Below are 18,678 nucleotides of genomic sequence, written 5' to 3' on the forward strand. Positions count from 1 at the left end.
TCCTCGTATTGATCTGATGGTAACCCTGTAACGTAGAGTTTATCCAGAAGCGTGTAGTTCATGTTCTTTTTTAACAAGGTGATTAGAATGGAATCATCCTTGTACCCTGCTTTCCTTTACAGGCTGTCAAATTCTAAGAAGAAGTCTCTAGCTGTCTTACTTCCCTATTTTAGTTGCAAGATCCAGTTTCTTGCTTCCTCTTCTTTATAATTGTTTTTGAAGGCTTCTTTCAGCCTTCTTTCAAAGATCGACCATCTTTGGTAGTGTGCCCGTTCAAATGTTGAGGTGACAGACATCTTCTCTTCCAGCCACTTGCTATTAAGAACAAAGCTTGAAGGAAGTGTCTAGCCACTTGCTGAGAGCAATCAGGGACTGGAACTAGAGTCCAATGTGAGTAACTTTATTATTAGAGAGTATGACAGGTATACAGTACCTAGAGTCCAATGTGAGTAACTAGAGAATAGGAAGCATTGGGCTCTGCAATACTGTCCGAAGTTTTGTAAACAAAGGTAAACAAAGCAGCCACAAAGGCGAAATAATAGAGAACACAATCAATAGTGAATGATAGAAGAATAGATAGAGAAAGGAATGAAAATATATAGGTAGCACAAAGGTGCAGAATCACCAAAACTAACACTTGCTTCTAAAACTCGCGGCTGTTCCTTCTTTCATATATGATAGCACAAAGGCTATCTTCTTCTTTTCATCTCCAAAGTAGGCTGGGTCCTCTTTGAAGTGTAGTGATAGGTGTTCCATGAAGTTTCTGAACTTCATTTGATCACCGTTGAAAGTAGGCGGGCTATCAAGTGCGCTTCTCAACCTTCTGTGATCTTTCTTCTCTCCTCCGCTGTCGTTTTTTTGTGTGTCAGAATTGGTAGTGATTTGTCGCTCCCACAATCCCCTGTACTCTGCCGCTTCTTGCTCCGCTCTTTCTGCTGCTTGATGGGCCCTCATCCGCCCCTCTCTTTCTTTTTTGGTTGCTTCCGTTACCCTTCTGGCAACTTCCGCTTCCAACATTCTCTGCATCCATTCTTGGATCTCTGGGTTTATGCCTGTTGGCAACTGTGGTGGTGTGAAGGTCCAACTTGGTCCAACTGCCGGCAATGCCTCTGCTAGGTCCAGCATACTGTCAGTCATTGTTTCTGTGGGTGATAATTCTTTTTGCCGATATTGGGCAAAATCAACGGAAATTGAGTACGACAGGTTCGGGAGTTTCCTGTTTGATCTGAGTGGTGGGGGAATGTAATGAGGCTGATTTAATTGATTCTATTTTTGGTGTGTCAAATTTGCAGCACCACAGGAATGTGTGGGTATAGCCTTGTTCTAGATCGTCTCTACGCATACACAGGAGTTCACCAATGACAAATTGGATCGATACACCTCTGAAGATCGTAGATACTGTCTTCTTCTTTCTGATAATCGGGTCCTCTTCTGCCCCGAACTATCTTGTAAGTAAGGTAGTGTAAAGTAACTAAGAAAATAGGTAAATTATTTCGTAATAATTTGGGGTCTGAATGATCCGCTTATTAAGCTGTCAATCCCTCTCCAACTGGCAGACACAAATGCATGGCCTGGTTAGAGGTATTCAAAGATGAAACTAGGTAAAGGTTTTAACCAAACTTTGCTCGGCTCCACACTGGGTAAAGTTGTAACTAATGGGATGGGAGTGAGAGGAATTTCCTCAAGAGATTCTGTGTCTCTGGGGAAGAAGGAGATGATGGTTGATGGACGTGGAGGGATAGGAAGTGTTGTGGTAAGGGTTGAGTTGGTAGATGTTATAGTTGTGTAGACAAGATAGAGAATGATGAATAGGATTGGTAAGGCAAATGTTAGGATGATGGTGATAATAGTAGCTGCTGTTAGAATTATAGATAGTGCTTTGACGAGCTGTTGATTGTGTGAGGACCTGACCCTATACCGAACTAACAGAGGTCAAGAGCTCTAATCGCAAGCAGGGTCTTAACAAGTATAAAGAATTAATCAACAGCTGGGGAGTATGTACATGGAGTAGCTGGTATATATACTACAGAACATGTGTTAGTAATGAGGTACTGACTGAGCGACATGTGTAAGGCATGAGGCACTTTGTAATTGTCTTGGTAAGTAGCCATGTCATAGGTCACGTGATTGGTCACATGACTATGATAAGATAAGATCCTGGAGAAATAATAGATATGGTTTACCGTCTACCAGCAGAAGTAAGGGGTTCAGAAGTAGAGGGCCGTGACAATATTCTTGGGCATCCATATGGCACACTCCTTGCTGGTTTTCTCAACCCCTGCAGTAGTGGGAACTGATGGCATTTGGTGCGCTAAATGAGAGGAGGTTTGTCAAGACATTTTTCAGAGTTAACAATACACGATGCAAATCAGCTTCCTTGCTGTAGGGTATACCCCTCCCTATGCCCTGCGGCACTCCTTTCGGGAATCACACAGTCATCACAAACTCGGCATACCGGCGACATTTGGCCGCTCGGCAGGTAGTTTTTTCGAAGTCCGCATATTTGGTTTCATTTGGCACCGACCCAAAGCTTCGCTTATGGCTTCAGTCCTAGGTGTCCGAACGAGCTCCAAGCTTAAATACATTAGATCACGTGATATTGCGGCTGAAGAGCTGATTGACGCACCTCGGACTTGCAAGACCGCAGCATTAATATTGACCTCATACCGCTGGGTATACACACATGATTCCCTCATGGCTTTCAACGTTGGCCTCAGTTGGCATGGCGGTAGGCCCACCCTTGGTCTATGTCGATCAGGGTATATCTATCGTCCGCAAGAAGTGCGTTTTTCTGATCAGCCACGCGTTTCTTGTTTAACGCCTTGTTGGCAAGGGATTCAACAGGATTTTCTCGTGATGTTTGCGCAATTCTGTAAGTATATTCAATTTATAAATTACTTAGAAGGCTCTTATGCTTTGAATGTAGGTTGACGGCGAATATCACGCGCTGTTTCTTCTGGCTGGGGAAACACTTTGAGCTCACCCTGCTACTACAGTCAATTTTTATGATAATCGCGCAGGTATGATCCGCCTTTACTCTCTTTTCAATACAAACTAACCATGAGATCTTAGCTCATTCTTCTATATATTTGCATCCGCTATCGGCCACGTACCAACCCTGAAAACTATGCTTCGAGTCGGCCTCTTGCTTTCTGGCAGTGGTCGTCATACGCACAGCATATAGAATTTTTGATAGGCTTCACGTGAGCCACTCTTATCACTTCATAATTCTGCCGGTCTAATCTAACCATGGCGTAGTCTGTGTTCAGCCATCCTATTCTTGATATTTGGTCGGTCAGAAATATATGTGTCCATAATGGGTTTTGTAGCTCTCGGACTAGAAAGCACGCTGCCCATTCCCCAAATGATATCGTAAGTAACGATCTGCAGTTGCCCATATTTTATTTAACACTTCCTTCAGCAACTACAAGCAACGCTCGCTTTACGGTTTCAGAGCATCTACTCTATTAGGTTGGGTGGGAGGAGACTCTTTCAAGTAAGTCCCATAGTTCGGCAACCCTTTATGAGTTGGCTAACAATTTAATTAGGACCGTATATTTCTTTTTACAAGGTTCACCTTTGCAGTTCAAAGTCTGCGCAATTTTTCAATTGTCAGTAGATGTTGGTAAGTTTTTTTTTTCGTGAATACTTTATGATTTCAATGTTCATGAGTCTGTTGCAAGCCATTGTCTTGCAGCGGTTATGGTATGGAAATGCCCCACCAGCTGCTACACTTGCTGAAGAAGATGATCTTGAGCAAGCGTTGGCTTTGGCGGAAGAATAAATTATTTCCTTGCCCTGTTATCATATATCTTGAGTAGAACCCGCAAGGCGAGAATTTGATAGAGATACTCGTAGTAAACTATGTATTTATTCCATATAGTGAAATATGCACATTAAGAAAGGGCTGAGGGTGTCTGAAACTTGCTAGTTTTGTGAGAGCGCAGCTGTGCTGGATGGTTATAGTGGCAACAAACAAACATAAACTTTATTGCCCTCCCTTCCTTACAACCAAACGATCCGTTTCTCTTCACCTGCCGAGTGACGACGGCCTTGACGACTTTTACAACAAAATGGCTGATATTTCAAAACCAATCGCCTTTTGCGAGCATTTGCAACTCTCTAGCTTGGGAGTTCAACCAGCTTCCATTTCGTTCCAGGTACGCGCGTTCTCACTCCTGCCTTGTGTCTTGCTGTCATACTCATACCGTGTCTTGCAATCCACCATTCTCCTATAGGTATAGCAAATCTCTACTGAGAATATCCCATTTCTAACCATACTTTTCTCATAGACATTGACATTAGAATCTGACCACTTTATATGCATACGAGAGAAGGTTAATGAGCAGAATCAGGTGGTCATCATAGACCTCGCTGATGCTAATAATGTTCTACGAAGACCAATAAGTGCAGAATCAGCTATAATGCATCCTCATAAGAAGATTCTGGCGTTGAAGGGTGTGTTTTACAAATTTGTTCCTGTCGCCCTTTTCCAACTCTCCCTATCACAGCTGGCCGGACACTCCAAATATTTAACATCGAGACTAAGCAAAAAGTCAAGTCGCATGTCAACAACGAGGATGTGGTGTTCTGGAAGTGGGTTTCCGACACCACTATCGGTATGGTCACCGAATCGGCCGTCTTCCACTGGACAATTGCGGACCAGACTTCACCTCCTCAGAAAGTGTTTGACCGTCATGCAACTCTTTCAGGCGCTCAGATCATCAATTACCGTGTCAGCTCAGATGAGAAGTGGTTGGTTCTGATTGGTATATCCGGAAATACCACCAATCCCTCTGCTTTCAAAGTGAAAGGCGCCATGCAGTTGTACAGCCGGGAACGGGGAGTTAGTCAGCCTATCGAAGGTCATGCTGCTTCCTTCGCCGAAATCAAACTAGACGGACACCAAAATACTACCAAACTTTTTACATTTGCCGTACGCACGGCCACTGGAGCAAAGGTGTGTCTAACTGGGTTCCGTGACATCCTTGAAGTATTTCTCATCCCTTGGAATAACATTAGCTACATGTCGTGGAAATAGACCATACCGCTCCGGACCCTCCTTTCGTTAAGAAGGCTGTCGATGTTTATTTCCCTCCAGAGGCAACAAATGATTTCCCCGTTGCGATGCAAGTGTCCAAGAAACATGGTATCATATATCTTGTCACGAAATATGGTTTCATTCATCTCTACGACCTCGAATCCGGTGCATGCGTTTACATGAATCGCATTTCCGGAGAGACCATATTTGTTACTGCAGAGCACGAAGCAAGCAACGGTATCATTGGTGTGAACAAGCGAGGACAGGTCCTCAGCGTAAACGTTGACGACCAAACCATCGTTCCTTATATTTTAACCACTCTCAATAATACGGAGCTTGCTTTCAAGCTGGCAAGTAGGGCCAACCTTCCAGGCGCAGAAGACTTGTATACCAGGCAATACCAGCAACTGTTTTCGAGTGGCCAGTTCAGTGAAGCCGCGAAGGTGGCAGCAAACTCACCAGGGGTATGTTTTTAGATTGTTGATGACCGTATAGATTAGCTAAGTTGATTGATTTCAGGGAATTTTGCGCACAGCTCAAGTCATCGAGTCCTTTAAGAATGCTCCTGCAGCTCAGGGTGGACTTTCACCCATTCTTCAGTACTTTGGTATACTTCTTGAGAAAGGCGAACTCAACCATCTCGAGTCCTTGGAACTTGCGCGTCCAGTGCTGCAACAGGGGAGGAAGCAGCTGTTGGAGAAATGGCTGAAAGAGAACAAGGTACCGTAATGATAATTTTATTTGTTTCTGGTTAGCTAATCTAAAACTTGGCTGTAGCTCACCTGTAGTGAGGAGCTAGGAGATATCGTCCGTCTGCATGACTTGACTTTGGCTCTGAGCGTGTACCTCAGGGCGAATGTTCCCAATAAAGTCATTGCTTGCTTCGCCGAAACTGGCCAGACTGAGAAAATTGTTCTCTACTCCAAGAAGGTCGGCTACAGCCCAGACTACGTTGCTCTTTTGCAACATATCATGAGGACAAATCCCGATAAAGGAGCCGAATTTGCTGCTCAGCTCGTCAATGACGAGGCAGGTCCTTTGGTGGATGTTGAGAGGGTTAGTACATTGGAAAATTACTGTACCGTGCTTATTAACAGCCAACATCCAGGTTGTGGATATCTTCATGTCACAAAACATGATTCAACCCGCTACTTCCTTCCTGTTGGACGCTTTGAAAGACAACAAGCCGGAACAAGGTCATCTCCAAACTCGTTTGCTGGAAATGAACCTCGTACATGCTCCCCAGGTTGCAGATGCTATCCTTGGCAATGAAATGTTTACGCACTATGACCGTCCCAGGATAGCTAATCTCTGTGAAAAGGCTGGGCTGCTGCAACGGGTAAGCATAGCCGTTATAGCTAGTACGTATTGCCTCATACCTAATACTATCTCTATAGGCCCTGGAACACTACGAGGATATTGCGGATATCAAGCGGGCTATTGTGCACACGAACGTTCTTCAACCAGAGGTACGTTCATTTATTATCCCCGGTCTCATTCTGTCATTTAGCTGAGTTATTTTATAGTGGTTAGTAACTTACTTCAGTCGCCTTACGACGGAACAGTCTATGGGCTGTATGCAAGAGATGCTTCGTGTAAACATGCGCCAGAACCTTCAGGTTGTCATTCAGATCGCTACGAAGTATTCCGACATCCTTGGCCCTGTTAGCCTTATTGAGATGTTCGAGTCATTCAAGAGTTTCGAAGGTAAGAAACTAAATTTCATTTTCCAATCAAACACTGCTGATACTTTGACTCAGGTCTATACTACTATCTCGGTTCCATCGTCAATCTCAGCGAGGATTCTGAAGTGCACTTCAAGTATATACAAGCTGCCACCCGCACTGGGCAGATCCGCGAAGTGGAGCGTATCTGTCGAGAGAGTAACTTTTACAACCCGGAGAAGGTCAAGAACTTCCTCAAAGAAGCCAAACTCCAAGACCAACTCCCGCTCATCATTGTTTGCGATCGTTTCGATTTCGTTCACGATTTGGTCCTGTATCTTTACCAGAATGGTCTTACCAAGTTTATCGAGGTCTATGTTCAGCGCGTCAATTCTGTTCGGACTCCCCAAGTAGTTGGCGGTTTGCTCGATGTTGACTGCGATGAAACTACTATCAAGGGCTTACTTGCCTCGGTAACTGGAAACTTCCCCATTGACGAGCTCGTCCACGAAGTGGAGCAACGGAACCGACTCAAGCTTATCCTCCCTTGGCTTGAGGCCCGTGTACAGGCTGGTAGCCAAGATCCACCTGTTTACAATGCCATGGCCAAAATCTTCATTGATAGTAATAACAATCCGGAGAGTTTCTTGAAGGAGAATAATGTGAGTATATTTCTTGAGCTGTGCAGTTCGAGTAGACTGTTGACTAACCTATCTCCTCATACAGCTGTATGAACCTCTTGTTGTCGGAAAGTTCTGTGAAGCTAGAGACCCATACCTGGCCTACATCGCTTACGCCAAGGGCTTTTGCGATGATGAGCTCATTGCCATCACCAATGATAATGCCATGTTCAAACAGCAAGCCCGGTACCTTGTCAAACGTCGTCAGCCAGAGCTCTGGGCTCAAGTCCTTGTGTCGGACAATATGCATCGTCGTGCTCTCATTGATCAGGTATGTTGAATATTTTATCTCCACGTAGATGCCTTTTTAATGCAGCTGTCAGATTTCTGCAACAGCGCTACCTGAGTGTACAGACCCAGACGATGTCTCCATCACTGTCAAAGCTTTCCTGACCGCCGACCTTCCTATTGAGCTGATCGAGTTGCTTGAGAAGATTGTCATCGAACAATCGCCATTCAGCGATAACCGCAATTTGCAAAACCTTCTACTACTGACAGCCATACGGGCAGATAAGGGGAAGGTGGTTGGTTATATCAACAAGCTGCAGAATTATGACTCTGGCGAGATTGCGAAAATTGCAACCGACCATGGCTTATACGAGGAAGCTCTTACCATCTACAAGAAGTATGAACAGCATGCCATGGCTATCAATGTTTTGGTCGAGCATATTGTTTCTATTGACCGAGGTTTGGACTATGCAAATAAAGTTAACAAGCCCGAGGTATGGAGCAGGCTAGCCAAGGCTCAGCTAGATGGCTTGCGTATCAAAGATGCTATCGGTTGGTTTCTTTCATATTATTACCATAAATCCTTATTCTGACTGTTATCGTTCTAAGATTCGTACATCAAAGCTCAGGACGCTACTAACTTCGCCGAGGTTATCGAAATCTCAAGTCATGCTGGCAAGCACGATGATCTTGTTCGCTTCCTACAAATGGCTCGTAAACACCTCAGGGAACCCAAGATTGATACGGAACTAGCATACGCCTACGCGAAAACCGATAGACTCCACGATATGGAGGATTTCTTGGGTATGACAAATGTTGCCGACATCCTAGAAGTTGGAGAGAAATGTTTCGAGGACGAGCTCTACCAAGCTGCAAAACTCCTGTTCACTAGCATTTCTAACTGGGCGCGTCTCGCCACCACTTTGATTTACCTTAGCGAGAACCAAGCAGCCGTGGAGAGCGCGCGGAAAGCCGGCAATACTCAGTGAGTTTATTTCGCCCTGGTTGTATGAATGATACTGAACGGCGTGTAGGGTCTGGAAACAGGTGCATGCAGCTTGTATCGAGAAATCTGAATTCCGTCTCGTATGTTATCACCTATAATCTCTTGTTTGTATTTTATTAACACGAAGTCATTCAGGCGCAAATTTGTGGTCTGAATATTGTGGTTCATGCGGTAAGTTTATCATAATGTTCATTCACGTTATATATGCTGAAGTATATATTCAGGAGGAGCTTCCTGCCATCCTGTCGTCTTACGAACGCCGTGGGCATTTTGATGAAGTACTGTCTCTCCTCGAGGCTGGTTTGAGCCTGGAAAGAGCACACGTATGCCCCCTTTATGTTTATGTTTGCACTCTTGCTGATAGTAGACATAGATGGGTATATTCACGGAACTATCAATACTGTATTCCAAATACAGGCCCGGAAAGCGTGAGTTGCAAGCGAGGTTTTCTGTGGATTTTACCGACTCACATTACTCCAGTTATGGAACACCTCAAGTTGTTCGTATCCCGCATCAATATCCCTAAGGTGAGGATTCACCTACACTCGTTTTATTTCCTAGTGCTAAATCGAAATGTAGGTTATCAAAGCCGCAGAGAAGGCCCACCTATGGCCAGAGCTTGTCTTCTTGTATATCAAATATGATGAATTCGTGAGTGGGTCGGTGTATATGTAAGGATTCCTAACTCAACAATGACTCCTACAGGATAATGCGGCCTTGGCAATGATAGAACGATCAGCTGATGCATGGGAACATAACCAATTCAAGGATGTGATAGTCCGAGCTGCAAATGTGGAAATGTATGTTTATTCGACTCATCCCTCAATTAATAAGACATACTTATTGTGTGTTTTAGCTATTACAAGGCTTTGACGTTCTACCTTCAAGAACAGCCCATGTTGATCACAGATTTACTCACTGTCTTGATACCTCGCATTGAACACGCCAGAGTAGTCCGGATGTTCCGGCAGATTGACCATATTCCGCTTATCCGCTCGTATCTCATCGCCGTCCAACATGTGAGTATCAAGCAATATCTGTTTGAATGATATGTTACTTATATGCAATCAAGCTGAACATTGAGGCTGTGAACGATGCTTACAATGACCTGCTCATTGAAGAGGAAGATTACAAAACCCTTCGCGATTCCATTGACAGCTTCGATAACTTTAACAATATCGGCTTGGCACAGCGCCTTGAGAAGCACGGCCTTCTCGAGTTCAGACGACTTGCTGCTCACCTATACAAAGTATGGAGATCCACTCTCTTTGCATATTGACCATGGCCAACTGAATCAAATGTATAGAAAAATTCACGGTGGGATGAATCGATATCGCTGTCAAAGCAGGACAAACTCTACAAAGACGCTATGATCACGGCAGCTACTTCGGCTTCAATAGAAGTCGCCGAAGATCTTCTGTCATACTTTGTCGACGTTGGCAACAAAGAGTGCTTCGCCGCCATGCTCTATATTTGCTTCGACCTTCTGCGGTCTGACATCGTGGAAGAACTTTCATGGCAGCACGCACTTAACGATTTCTACATGCCGTACAGAATACAAGTCCAACGATCACTGGTTGAGAAGGTTCGGAGTCTTAGCATCATCAGTGCTATACTGTGCTAACAAATCACATAGTTACACGCTCTAGAAAAAGAAGTCAAAGAGCGTTCGATGAAGGAGACTAAAAAGGAGGAGCAAGAGGCTGAAGTTCCGATTATAAACCCCGGAGGCTTCGGTAACCGTCTGATGTTAACGCAAGGGAATGGGTAAGGTTTCGTATACGTTTTTCTTTTCATCAGCCGCTTATGTCTGGTATTTTTAGTTTCGTAGGACAAGCTCCTCCTCCAATGCCGAATGGTACAGGATTTGGTATGATGCCCGTAAGTTAGACTTAATGCGATTTTATTCACATCCTAACCAATGGCCACTCTAGGCTATGACTGGATTTGGATTGTAATGGTCGTGTTTCACTTTCTCCTACTGAATTTATCGTACTTCCACGCTTTGTGTTTCCATTGCTGTAATGGACTATTCTTTTTCATCATCAAATTCGTCTGATTTAAGAAACCCGGAGGGTAAGAACAAAATAAACAAAGTAGAAGGGTATCAAATGTATCCATGCAAAGTGTTTCTGGACTTGACATCATAAATTGTAAACGAGAGCATTAGCATCAATATTAAGGTCGATATATAAGATGTGCCAACGACAGCGAAAAACATCACATTATTATGCACGTGGAACCAGCTTTCGTTCTCGTGCTCAGAGACACCCGTGCAGCCTCGTTGAAGACTTCCGTTACGCCTCGGTTGTGTTTCGAGCTACACTCTGTTGAGAAAATCTTTATAAATAGGTGGTACCAACGATGATATGCAGTACAAACCAAGGTAACGAGAAGCTCGTATTCGACGGGCAACTCCAAGTCCTTCGTCGTACTGCACTGGGTGTGTTCCATACCGTGCCAGCCGTTCCCGGACCATAGGGTCATCTCGTAAGTCACATTTGAGGGCTGTGGAGACATTATTAGAGCAGCTAACACTCTGCGGTCATACTGTACTGACCAACTAACACAAGCTATGGCAGCAATCATATTAGCAACGAGTACGAGACCTCGAGTGTATTTGGAAATACCTTTACACCCGGACAATACTCCAGGATCTCGTCTAACCACTAGAAATTGTGAAAAGTGACGGGTAAGTACGAATAAGTCGAAGATCGAATGCAACTAACCTTTGATTCTACATTTTCCAGTGATATCGGGTTATCAACCTATGAATAGACGCGCGTTTAAGAGGACTAACAGATACATAAAATCAAAGAGTAACTCACTGAAAAACAGATCATGATGACATGAGTTTCAGCGTAGCTTAAAGATCGTAACCTATCGAATTCTTCCTGTCCTGATGTTGCCTTTGAACATTAGATGTCGCAAAGAACACGCGAAGACGGAAGGAGAAACGCGAAGCCTACCGGCAGTATCCCATAAACTGAGTTCCACTAGTTGGTCGTCAATGTACAAGTCGTGAACATAGTTTTCGAAGACGGTTGGTTCGCTGTAGGTTGGTGTTCAGTAGCGAACTAAGTAAAACAAGCGCTAAAGGACGTACTATACTTGAGTGAAGAAACCTCTCGTGTAGACATTCAACAGAGATGTCTTTCCTGTGATGCACAAGACATGAGAACAGATTTACGAGCCAATAATAAACGTGGCCCACCGCAAGCACCATCGCCGCATACCACCACCTTTCTTTGCAACTAACGGGTATCCTCTCAGACTCAGAAGGGACAGATGTGAGTATTGGACTCACAGGACGACGCCCGAAGCCTGGTTTTGAAGATGACCCACACATGGGCATAATTGCTGGCAAGAAATGAGAAAGCGTTGAGCTCACGGTAGCCGTGTGTGCTAGAATTTGGTGGTCACGCTCGAAAAGGTGCCTTGTTGGTCCCCTGGGATTAGGTAAGCTCGGTAACAATGTACACTTCTTCGTGACGTTATTTGGTAGAAATATAGGAGAATGCATATTGCAACTTTATACTTGCCCACTCGTTCACCTGCATTCTCGTCTTCTTACATCTCTTCTAATACATGAACGTTGCATTCACATCCAGAACCCTTTCTCTCTCGAGACCGCAGCTATTCAGAGGAATCAGAAAAGTCCAGAGCTCATTTGCAACTTGTTCGGTTCTATCCGCCAACCGTGCTGTCGTATACACCAGCAATGGTGACCCTTCACAGGTGCTATCAGCGCTGACATTCTCTAACCTACCACCACCACCTCCAAATACTGTCAACGTCAGATTTCTTTTGTCGCCCATCAACCCAGCAGACATCAACGTCATCGAAGGCGTTTATCCCGCCAAACCCAACCCGAACGCGTCCCTCTCATCCTCTGGGAAAGGTAGTCAAGATGAACCAGTATTTGTGGCCGGAAATGAGGGTCTAGCAGAAGTTACGAACGTCGGTGATGGGGTCACTCATCTCCAACCAAATGACTGGGTCATCATGACCAGGCAACAGGCTGGAACATGGTCTACGGGCATGAACGTCAAACCACAGGATATCTTAAAGGTCCCTAGATCCCTTAACGACGTAGAAGCTGCTACTATCACGGTATTTCAAGTTACTCCACCTTCCATCAGTTGCTCAGTGTCCTTCTTGCGTTTCTCATAGGTCAACCCACCGACTGCCTATAACATGCTCCATGATTTTGTTCAGCTCAACGAAGGTGACTGGGTGATACAAAATGGTGCTAATGGCGCCGTGCGTTAGATCATCTATAGATAGCAAACCCCATTAAATCAAAATCACTTATAGGTTGGTCAGGTCGTCATACAGATAGCTGCGGCCAAAGGGTTGAAAACAATCAACCTAATCCGTAACAGGTGAGAATTCAGCGTGATAATCTGGTACAACTACTCAATTATATCATTTGGTCCCATTTCAGAAATGATATTGCGTCGTTAACGGAATACCTCTCAAACCTAGGTGCAACGCATGTCGTCACCTATGATGAGTTGTCTGACAAGAGTTTCAGGCAACGAGTGAAAGAGTGGACAGGAGGAAAGGTGTGTACTTATCCTCGGTTCTCCATGCTGCGTTATCCTTTGCTTACTATGTCCTTTGCCAGAACATTCGTTTGGGCCTAAACTGTGTCAGCGGGAAACCTACGACACTCATGACCCGTTTGCTGGGCCAAAACGCACATCTCGTGTCGTATGGTGCAATGTCTAAGGAACCGCTGTCTTTGCCCACTTCTTTATTCATATTCAAAAATTTGACTTGTCATGGTTTCTGGCAAAGTCGTTGGTATGACAGCAAGAGCTCCGGTGAAAGAGAGAAGCTCGTTGAGACCCTAGTCGGGCTTATGCGCGCAGGCAAGGTAGGCGCACTGGACCACTTTTCGAAGTTGTGCTTGACATTGTTTTCCTTTTGAAGCTGAAAGAGCCTTCCCACGAGATCCTCACTATACAAGGTAGCGAAGGTGATGAGGAAGCTAGTCAAAAGATTAGACATGCGATTGCTACATTGGCAAAGGGTCAGCATGGAAAGAAGATTCTCTTAAAGATGGAAGAAACGTTTTGATAGTGTATATTAGGTGCATATGGAAGGCCAAACATGTATAATTGCATCCCTGACTACCGCATTTTCCTATCCTCGAAGAATCTCTGGAAGGAAAGGAAATAACTTTAAGCACTGATAGAAACGTTCAGTCTTTACAAGACTCACCTTCAAATGTCGTAGTTGCCACGCACAAGTCGAGACCAGCACAATAATCTGGATCACGCTGTACCAAACAGCTCGAGAATTAGTCTCTTCGCTAAGATCTCTGAAGTCTGCTTCTCGCTCGCGCTGATACTGCTGTTCACGTCTGATGTCCTCCAGTTTTTGGTTCAAGTCTCGGATTTTGGCGGCGAGTTCTGACACGTGAGAGCGGTCGTGCTCGATATCGGGTTTGGTGGTCCCAACGACAATATCGAGGTAAAGTCGGATGTGCGTGCTGGAGAACCATGACGTGTAATTCGTCGAGAGACATATCATATGGTCGCCAGCTTCGTGAGATGTGAATGTGAAGCGACCGTCACTGGGACCTTTGGTCTTGGCGACAGAATGCGAAGTTTCCATTTCCTGAAAAGAGAGGAAGAGAAATAAGCTAAGAAGGGCTGCAAGAATGGGGAACACGAAACAGAATATATACGCACTTCCACTTCTACCAGTATTCCAAGATTTGGTTCTTCCACATACTCCTGCTTTCCCTCAGACCATTCTAGTGCTCGGTAATGTCCTGTTATATAATATCAAGTTCAGTGTCATATGCTTTGTTTTACATGGTTTTAAACACACCCTCGACCACTGTATCAGTGGGTAATTCCTCAATGAAGCATCGTTTCTCGTTGGCGTCAAGGTAGAAATGTAAGGCCCTCACAGAGGTTATGAAGAGGAGAACAGGGATGAGAGCGAATGATGGTCGTAAAAGCATTTCTGGTTACCCTCTTCCCTCAGCACTTTTGGTGAAATGTTTTGAAAGGATCTCAGCTGGAGAAATGAAGCCTAATGGGTGCAAGCTGTCTTCGTGTCACGCTACGCCTTATGTAATCACTCGGACCAGGATCATCCTCTGATTTCCCAGTCCAAGGTCACATATTGACCACTGCTACCCAGACTTCAAACCTTTCTCTTTTCTTTGGAAGAGTATCAGGGCTCTTTTTCTCTCTCTTCCTCATCACACAGCAAAAATGGCGCCCGTTAGATTCAATCCGTCGTCCATAAAAAATAAAATGAAGCGGGAGGAGGTTGCGGGAAAACAAAAAAAGGCCAAGAATAAGGAGAAACTTCAAAAGAGAATGGCACAAGCAAAGCTGGAGGCTAATGACCCCGCAATAAAAAAGGTGAACCCAACGATCAGCCAGATATGCTTGCTGACGCTCACGATGCGATCATTTTTCTCTTTAGAAACGTCTTGCAGAAAACGTTCCTCGTACGCTCGACAATACCCGTGAATTTGACCCTTCGATACCTTCTTCGTCAAAGACACCAGATGGGTCCTTGACTGTACAGCAAGAAGAACTGTCTAATGACATAGCATCCGATCCCTTCTCGGACTACTTCTCCTTCACCCAAGATCCCAGTATTCCCCCAAAAGTACTCATCACCACATCGACAAAAGCTTCAAAAGCCACTTTTGAATTCTGTGATGAACTTGTAGGCGTGTTTCCCGGTGCTGAGTATATCAGGCGGAAAAAGGGCAAGGGGTATGAGATAGGCAAAATTGCAGGATGGGCTGCAAAACGTGGGTTCAAGCACTTGTGTGTGGTTAACGAGAACGGCAAGAAGCCAAGTAAGTCTTCTTTCTCGTTTGCTATGCATAGCCCGAGACTCACTCTTTTAAGCTGCTATCACTTTGGTATACCTTCCAAACGGACCCACGGCATATTTCAAGCTGACTTCAGTAGAATTGACTAGCCAAATTTATGTGAGCTATAGTCTACCCTAGCCAAGTTTTTGTGTCGATCTCATATACCGTCTTAGGGCCATGCACGAGCTACATCTCATCATCCAGAACTTGTCCTGAACAACTTCGCAACGTCTCTCGGTCACGCGGTCGGGAGAATGTTCCAGACTCTCTTTCCTCCCATGCCCGAGTTCCAGGGGCGTCAGCTTGTCACGTTCCACAATCAGCGCGATTTCTTGTTCTTCAGGAGACATCGGTAATGAGAAATATACTACAACACCTCGCTTTCGTCATGCCAACTCACCTTGTATATCATTTTAGTTATGCCTTCCGTTCCACTGAGAAGGTGGCACTGCAGGAGATTGGCCCACGTTTCACTCTAAAATTGCGATGGGTGAAGAAGGGGCTTCCTGCTGTGCACAACTTCGGAGAGGCACCGAAACCTCCCGAGATTGATGCTGGAACCACGGAGGCAGATGATGGCGACCAGGACGAAAATGCAGAAAACAAGGAGACACCTACTGTGGGCCAGCTACCGAAAGACAACGACTATTTATGGATACACAAAGTGAGTTCTTGTACTTGTATCGACCACTCTACAGACACAAATGATGTTTTCATTTTCCTAGCCCGAGTTGGATACATCAAGACGTACCTTCTTTTTATAAATTTATGGATTTAGCATACCGTGTTTTAGTTACTCATCATTGCAATCACTTTATGTGTCGATACGCTCTTAGGTCTCCCAATGAAATCAATTACGAATCAATTACTGCTTCAACAAATCCAGAGTATCAAAAAAAAATAAGTGTAATCCACATATAGGAAAATATCATCTGAGTAATGGGTAACTTCGATAACAACCACACTGTAACGCACGACAAAAAGAATAGCAAAATGGTACATGCGAAAGATGGTGTATCGACTGGACAATAGATTAGGGCAAATGTGCGCGGGAATATGCGATGACAACGGATATATACAATCGTCGCGAGTACTACGATGGTGTCAGCTGCAAGGTTTTTAACGTTTTGAGCAACATACTGGCTCGCCGAAAGGTCATGAGTACGTCTTCTCAGTCATGATGTTATCCATCGGAACGCTCTGAGAATCTGAACCAATGTAATCCGAAGCAGCGCCATCCATGACGACGCCATCTATTCGGTGGTCGGTCGCGGGAGTAACTGGTCGGGATGATACTAGTCCACCGGTCGACGACGCAGTGACGGAGGATACGATTTGCTGGTTATGAGGGTAGTACGAACGACGCTGCATTTTCTTAAAGTCGTAGGATGTGAATCTAGAAGAGAAGAGATATGTTACTTCTAAGAGGAACAATCAGTGATGTCAATGATCAACGTACTGATCCTCCATTTGCCTCATTTCAGCACTCATGCTGTTGGGGTCCCGAACTTTACGCGTCTTTGCTTTCAAAGGGTTATCTTCAAGAAGTAGTTCCTCGAGTTCATGAGAAGCATCGAAATTAGCTTTCTTGGACTGGTTTGGCATGACTAAGCAATGATGATCTGTAACAGTCCAAAAAGTAGTACGTACATCTGGTGTAAAGGGTGGGATCTGCTCTTTAGTGTCCAAAGTTTGCCAGTCTATTGTCTGGAACCAAGGATGATGGCGCAACTCATCGAAGTCCTCGCCGTGTGATGTACAAGGCAACCGTTTCGTCGGATCCCGTTCCAAGAACTATCAATCGATTAATAAGCACGGATCACAAACGGGGGCAAGCCCCTAAATTGAAGTATTGGTGGAACATTGAGCGAACAGAAAGTGATACCTACAGCTCTCAAGGCTTGCATACCAGCGCGACTGCATTTCTTCTCAGCGTCTTCGGGAAATCTTAAAGAGTCCTTGGAAATACTGTGTGTCAGATCACTGTTCGTCTTCCCTCGGAATGGTCGTCGTCCAAACACCAGTTCGTACGCACAGACACCCAGTGACCACCAATCGACCGTGTAAGTATACCCACGCTTCGTCAGAATTTCGGGAGCCATGTACGCCATGGAACCTGCAACCCCAGTCAGCATCCGTCGCTCCGAATAATGCACCGCTATATTAAAGTCAGTCAGATGAGCGTGGCCACGTTCGTCAAGTAGAATATTGTCTGGCTTAAGGTCGCTAGAAAGAAGAAAAAAATCAGCATCTTGATAGTCGGTTTTCAGTTGCTAAGACGGACCGGTGCATTATACGGTTCTCATGCAGAAATACAAGTGCCGAAGCTATTTCAGCAACGTAGAACCGGACAGTTTCCTCAGGCAGACACCCCAGCCGTTCGAGATGAACTAGAGACATGGGAGTAAGGTTGGGTCGTTATATGCGAGGCAAAGATATATATAAAAAAACATACATCGTAGGTCTCCTCCCAGCATGAGATCCAAGACGAAAAAGCAATTTTCGTCGTCTTGGAACGCATATCTCAGATTCACAACGAAAGGATGATCGATCTAGTGACAGAAAGACGTGTGAGACGGACATTCCACGAGTGTAGTGTCGGAAATGAGATTAAATGATAAGTTACCTCTTCAAGAAGCCTTCGCTCCTGTATGATATTCGCAACCGCTTTCATCTTAACGCACTTGGCTTTATTAATGTATTTTAACGCATATAATTCCCGGGTCTGCTTATGGTGCACCATGCGGACCTATGCGTTGGCGATATGTCACTATTCCTTGGAGATAACACATCCTGAATACATACCTTTCCAAACGCACCCTTCCCAACACAACGTAGGAGCACGAAATGGAATAAATTGGCATCTCCGTCAAAGTCCACAGGCTGTAAAGCTTGTCAGATGGCTTGTCCTTGCAGGAAAAGAAGCTTGGAAAAAATAACTTGCCTGTGGTCGACAGCATAGAGCACCCATTACAGTCCGTCAATGGTCGTGAATAGGCCAGATGTACGGAAACCAGTGAAGAAAGAAGAAAGAGAATCGTTGTATGAGAGAATGAAGTTTGCAACAAGGAAGTATGATGGCTCCTTCGAGGCCGTTGCGGTGCTGCGTTGGACGCTTTGGACTGGGAGGAATCCAATGAAAGAAAGACTGGGTTCACCGCCGGAACCAGCGTCGTGCTCGTCGTGACTGTCGTGACGAAGGA

The 18,678-nt window shown here is 44.8% G+C and overlaps 6 protein-coding genes across 6 annotated transcripts; 4 read left to right on the forward strand and 2 right to left on the reverse strand.

The window, feature by feature from the left end:
* Window positions 1-2,683: 2,683 nt before the first annotated feature.
* SERLADRAFT_409799 (uncharacterized protein) lies at window positions 2,684-3,784 on the forward strand (the record flags this gene model as incomplete). Its single annotated transcript, XM_007320690.1, has 8 exons — window positions 2,684-2,781; window positions 2,834-2,872; window positions 2,927-3,020; window positions 3,073-3,203; window positions 3,259-3,372; window positions 3,422-3,496; window positions 3,572-3,625; window positions 3,673-3,784. The coding sequence occupies 8 exons, from the start codon at window positions 2,684-2,686 to the stop codon at window positions 3,782-3,784; spliced, it is 717 nt and encodes a 238-aa protein (XP_007320752.1).
* A 289-nt stretch (window positions 3,785-4,073) lies between these two features.
* SERLADRAFT_362578 (uncharacterized protein) lies at window positions 4,074-10,669 on the forward strand (the record flags this gene model as incomplete). Its single annotated transcript, XM_007320691.1, has 26 exons — window positions 4,074-4,160; window positions 4,293-4,458; window positions 4,512-4,960; window positions 5,023-5,505; window positions 5,561-5,761; window positions 5,819-6,097; window positions 6,150-6,380; window positions 6,439-6,510; window positions 6,568-6,748; window positions 6,802-7,367; window positions 7,432-7,656; window positions 7,709-8,165; window positions 8,223-8,598; window positions 8,648-8,699; window positions 8,755-8,790; window positions 8,844-8,942; window positions 8,993-9,047; window positions 9,100-9,146; window positions 9,199-9,270; window positions 9,325-9,419; window positions 9,476-9,638; window positions 9,692-9,868; window positions 9,926-10,204; window positions 10,256-10,386; window positions 10,443-10,500; window positions 10,554-10,669. 26 exons carry the CDS (start codon window positions 4,074-4,076, stop codon window positions 10,575-10,577), a joined length of 5,061 nt encoding a protein of 1,686 aa, XP_007320753.1.
* On the reverse strand, window positions 10,624-12,026 carry SERLADRAFT_472714 (uncharacterized protein; the record flags this gene model as incomplete). The annotated part of the gene is made up of 10 exons (XM_007320692.1): window positions 10,624-10,946; window positions 11,002-11,127; window positions 11,180-11,192; window positions 11,250-11,288; window positions 11,349-11,387; window positions 11,448-11,518; window positions 11,589-11,671; window positions 11,726-11,777; window positions 11,834-11,873; window positions 11,927-12,026. 10 exons carry the CDS (start codon window positions 11,972-11,974, stop codon window positions 10,840-10,842), a joined length of 618 nt encoding a protein of 205 aa, XP_007320754.1.
* A 104-nt stretch (window positions 12,027-12,130) lies between these two features.
* Window positions 12,131-14,657, forward strand: SERLADRAFT_472718 (uncharacterized protein; the record flags this gene model as incomplete). The annotated part of the gene is made up of 9 exons (XM_007320693.1): window positions 12,131-12,732; window positions 12,793-12,882; window positions 12,937-13,004; window positions 13,067-13,187; window positions 13,250-13,501; window positions 13,558-13,787; window positions 13,849-14,247; window positions 14,322-14,404; window positions 14,464-14,657. The coding sequence occupies 6 exons, from the start codon at window positions 12,208-12,210 to the stop codon at window positions 13,702-13,704; spliced, it is 1,203 nt and encodes a 400-aa protein (XP_007320755.1).
* A 76-nt stretch (window positions 14,658-14,733) lies between these two features.
* On the forward strand, window positions 14,734-16,307 carry SERLADRAFT_472723 (uncharacterized protein; the record flags this gene model as incomplete). The annotated part of the gene is made up of 6 exons (XM_007320694.1): window positions 14,734-15,008; window positions 15,073-15,457; window positions 15,510-15,592; window positions 15,649-15,827; window positions 15,893-16,139; window positions 16,201-16,307. 6 exons carry the CDS (start codon window positions 14,856-14,858, stop codon window positions 16,237-16,239), a joined length of 1,086 nt encoding a protein of 361 aa, XP_007320756.1.
* Window positions 16,308-16,309: 2 nt separating this feature from the next.
* SERLADRAFT_472726 (uncharacterized protein) lies at window positions 16,310-18,669 on the reverse strand (the record flags this gene model as incomplete). Its single annotated transcript, XM_007320695.1, has 10 exons — window positions 16,310-16,568; window positions 16,616-16,871; window positions 16,935-17,068; window positions 17,126-17,269; window positions 17,365-17,701; window positions 17,760-17,865; window positions 17,931-18,027; window positions 18,102-18,224; window positions 18,281-18,358; window positions 18,420-18,669. 9 exons carry the CDS (start codon window positions 18,444-18,446, stop codon window positions 16,631-16,633), a joined length of 1,287 nt encoding a protein of 428 aa, XP_007320757.1.
* Window positions 18,670-18,678: the final 9 nt, after the last annotated feature.

The sequence above is a fragment of the Serpula lacrymans genome (assembly GCF_000218685.1).
Source record: "Serpula lacrymans var. lacrymans S7.9 unplaced genomic scaffold SERLAscaffold_10, whole genome shotgun sequence".
In the NCBI taxonomy this organism is placed as follows: domain Eukaryota; kingdom Fungi; phylum Basidiomycota; class Agaricomycetes; order Boletales; family Serpulaceae; genus Serpula; species Serpula lacrymans.